The 3306-nt window shown below is 42.9% G+C and overlaps 1 protein-coding gene across 1 annotated transcript; it reads right to left on the bottom strand.

Annotated features, from left to right (window-relative positions):
- Positions 1–440: 440 nt before the first annotated feature.
- On the bottom strand, positions 441–2398 carry LOC123693259 (zinc finger protein Noc). Its single transcript, XM_045638264.1, has 2 exons — positions 2160–2398; positions 441–2001 (listed from the first exon to the last, which is right to left on the bottom strand). Exons 1-2 carry the CDS (start codon positions 2244–2246, stop codon positions 748–750), a joined length of 1341 nt encoding a protein of 446 aa, XP_045494220.1. The 5' UTR covers positions 2247–2398; the 3' UTR covers positions 441–747.
- Positions 2399–3306: the final 908 nt, after the last annotated feature.

The following is a 3306-nucleotide window of genomic DNA, read 5'->3' as shown; positions in this document are numbered from 1 at the left end:
GCGTGATTGTAGTCTTGTTTTATCACGCCACGTTTGTTGATTGACGGCACTAATGTGTGTGTTAGAGGTACATTAATCAATCATTCTGTTGGGTTTATTGCTGCTGCGCCATAGTTGGAAAGTCGTTTCAACTTGATGGCGTATAATTCAGTTTTATGTCGGTGTTTAATGCGCTTTCTATGAGATTTATTGCCAGAGAACTAATCTTGTCAGAGATAAAAATGTCAGTAAATCTATACTCGGTGTGTACAGAGCGCAAACAATTTTTTAAATATAAATATTATGTTCATTAAATTTTAGTATGTACTATATTATGTATTATGAATATGTGAGAATATCTCTCTGTTAATAGATTTTAGTTTTAACTTATATTGTTGAAATTTTGAGTTTAGGTCTCGAAGCATGTATTGTGTAATATTATGGTCAAATAAAAGAAAATATAAAGTTTACGTAGATATATTTGAAATAATTCATTCATTATTATAATATAACATAGTTATCCTTATTTACACACATTTGGCTGTACAAAGTCTTCAAAATAGTCTCATCACCCGCGTAGACACAAACTCTATCAAGTTTGCTTAAATATTAACTTACAATTACATTGCACTATTCACTAAATTTGTCATGGCGCGTTTCGCCTTATCATAAATTAGAGTCTATTGATATCACAGAAGAAAATTGGACAATACAACAATAAACATGTCCATCCGAATCGTCGACTTAGAAGATCACTACTACACTGATTTATTGGTGAACGGCGGCCGCTCCGAGCCTTTGGCCGTACATGGCGTACGGGGAGTAGAACGGACCAAGAGCTGGGTTGAAAGCGCCGTACGGGGAAGATCCGAGGCTCGCAGGCAAGCCAGCTTTTGAGTATGGGTGATACCGACTCGCAGAAAGTGGGCTAAGAGGCGCCGTCGGGTACGCACTGCGAAGGCCAGCGGTAGTGAAGAGCGGATTTAATGGGTTTAATAGCGACGGCTGGGATGAAGCCGTTGACGAGGGTGTAGATCCGTCGGCCGTATGGCTTCTCAAGTGTTGCAGGAGTTCCTCAGAATTTCCAAATCTCTTCCCGCAATATGATTCGCCCACAATCCAATTACACACGTAAGGGCGCGTGACTTGCGGGTACGGGATGCCGCCAGCTCCTTGTTGAGATAGAGCCATAGCCATAGCTAAATTGTATTTCTGATGTTCACATTGAGTGCAGCCAGCTGGACAAGATCCGTTGCTCATGAGCAAGTGGTGGTTGTTCACTGAGAATTGGCATCCAGTGCAATAGGGGTCTTTGCAAACTGGAACCAAAGTTTCTCCACCGGCAGGTGTCTTAACACGAGCATAGCCAAGATAAGGATTTGGTGAAGATCCTGGGAATCCGGCGGCGGCGGCTAGCATTGCAGCATGGTGAGCACTGAACGGAGCTCCAGCGTATGGTGGTCTAAATGCCGGATTTGCATGTTGTTCCATTCCAGGTGGGCAGCAAAGGCCAGTGAGAGGATTAAATCCAGGCAAGCCGGGTAAATTCTTAAAAGCAGCGAGATGGTCTTTGCCATGACCCAAAACTTCTAACCCAGAACGAATGATCGGGCTAGTGCCTGAAGAACTGGATGAAGAAGATTTTTGTTCATTGCCAGGGCTATTTTTTCCATTTTCTGTTGTCGGTGGAGTCGATTTACGTCCGGGTGTGCTCTTTCCAGATTTTTTATCATCAGAACTGTCAGAGCTCGCTTTAGATGATGGACGGGTTTCATCGGATTTCTTCGTGACAACTGTATTTTCATAAGGTTTGAAAGCTAAGTGCTTATTTTCCGGGGTAGCGCGGGGTTTATCCATTTTAGGGGCATTAGGAGATGAACGGCTAACTGAATCACTATTAACACTATTCACTGATTTTTTCTTGTCCAAAGAAGGCAGAAGCGGCTTAGAAGGCATGGTGTCGGCACCGATTTGGCTGCAAGTTTGCGCTAAAAGCGCAAGCGGGCTTTTCTTGGAGTCCAACTGTAACAAAAGAAATAAAAATTAAAATCTATAACAATAAAATACAGTTTTAAAAAATATTATTAATAATTAGTAATTTATTATTTAATTAATTAGTTTTTTTATTATTTCTAAGTTTTAAAGTGTTTAAAATAATTAAAAATAATTAAAATACTTACAGAGGACGAAAGGGGAGTCAAATAATCAGGCTGTAGATACTGATTGGGGTTGCTAGTCATCATTCCTCCGTCTTCAAGAACCACCATTTGGAGAACAACTTTCACGATCACTTGTAAACTTTACGTTAGTCACTGTAAGCTCTCAACACAAACTACTCTGTGGTCGCGCGGAATGTTGCAACGAATGCGTGCGTCCGTGGCGGCGGTCGAGGTGACTGTGTGAGACGAGACCCCACTAGAGCGCGACGTTCATTCCCCGCCGCCGTCCCCGCGCGACAGGGACGGCGCTATCTTAAGTCTTTGTTAGAAGAGCTGCACTATACCTCTCCGCTGCAGAGTACGATCATAAAAAATAAAGCGGAAACGACACATAGCTGCATTGCGGTAGGGGAAAAAGGAAAGGCGGTATGGCCGGCAGCCTGGTGCGGATTGAGACGTGCGATGGCGTTGGCGAGCCACCCATGACGGCATCGCTTTGAACCGCCGCGTCTACCTGCCCGCTACACTCCGTAGCTTTTTTGTTCCGCGCCACTTTTATTACGCTTTCGACACCGCTCTCTCGCCGGCGCTTTTCTGACACATTCGAAACTACTTACTCTTTTACAGCCGTCTTTGTTCCGTAGTTCAAAGGGGAAAATTGATCTGTTCTACGTTTCCACGTACACGTTTGATGTCAACGTTTATGATCGAGTATTTCATTCCATTGACAGCGTAAAGTCCATAATGTTAATGTTAATCCGACACTAAAACCTGTCAAACACGGCCCGGTCAAAAGAGCCCTCCGTAGCGATCAAATTAAATATGTCAATTTGGAAACCCATATCAACAGCTGCGAGCATGTCGGGACCTTTAGAAATATTGCTTATTGTGTCCAAACAAAGATAGTAAGTATAACGTATGGGCGGACGACAGAGGTCGTAAATAACACGGCGGGTTGTAATATATTTGACAGAGCGCGGACATGCTAAACAAAAAACATGTTTATTGCGATACGGGGTCTCGCGGGCCCGTATTTCTATAAATTAGGAACACGGGCGTTTTAGTGTTTATTTAGGTAGAATGGGCGCCTCGCATTTATGGTTTCACGAGTTTGTGACTAAATCATTTTGTACGTGTCTCGAATGGAAGGATATCACTTATTTAAAAT

The sequence above is a fragment of the Colias croceus genome, chromosome 7, assembly GCF_905220415.1.
Source record: "Colias croceus chromosome 7, ilColCroc2.1".
In the NCBI taxonomy this organism is placed as follows: domain Eukaryota; kingdom Metazoa; phylum Arthropoda; class Insecta; order Lepidoptera; family Pieridae; genus Colias; species Colias croceus.
This window is presented reverse-complemented; position numbering and strand designations above follow the sequence as displayed.

Excerpts from the sequence above, each read along its gene's own strand:
- LOC123693259 (XM_045638264.1), bottom strand. The coding sequence starts at position 2,246 with ATGGTGGTTCTTGAAGACGGAGGAATGATGACTAGCAACCCCAATCAG. Across the intron at positions 2,002-2,159 it reads TGACTCCCCTTTCGTCCTCT|TTGGACTCCAAGAAAAGCCC; the intron begins GTAAGTATTTTA and ends CTTTTGTTACAG.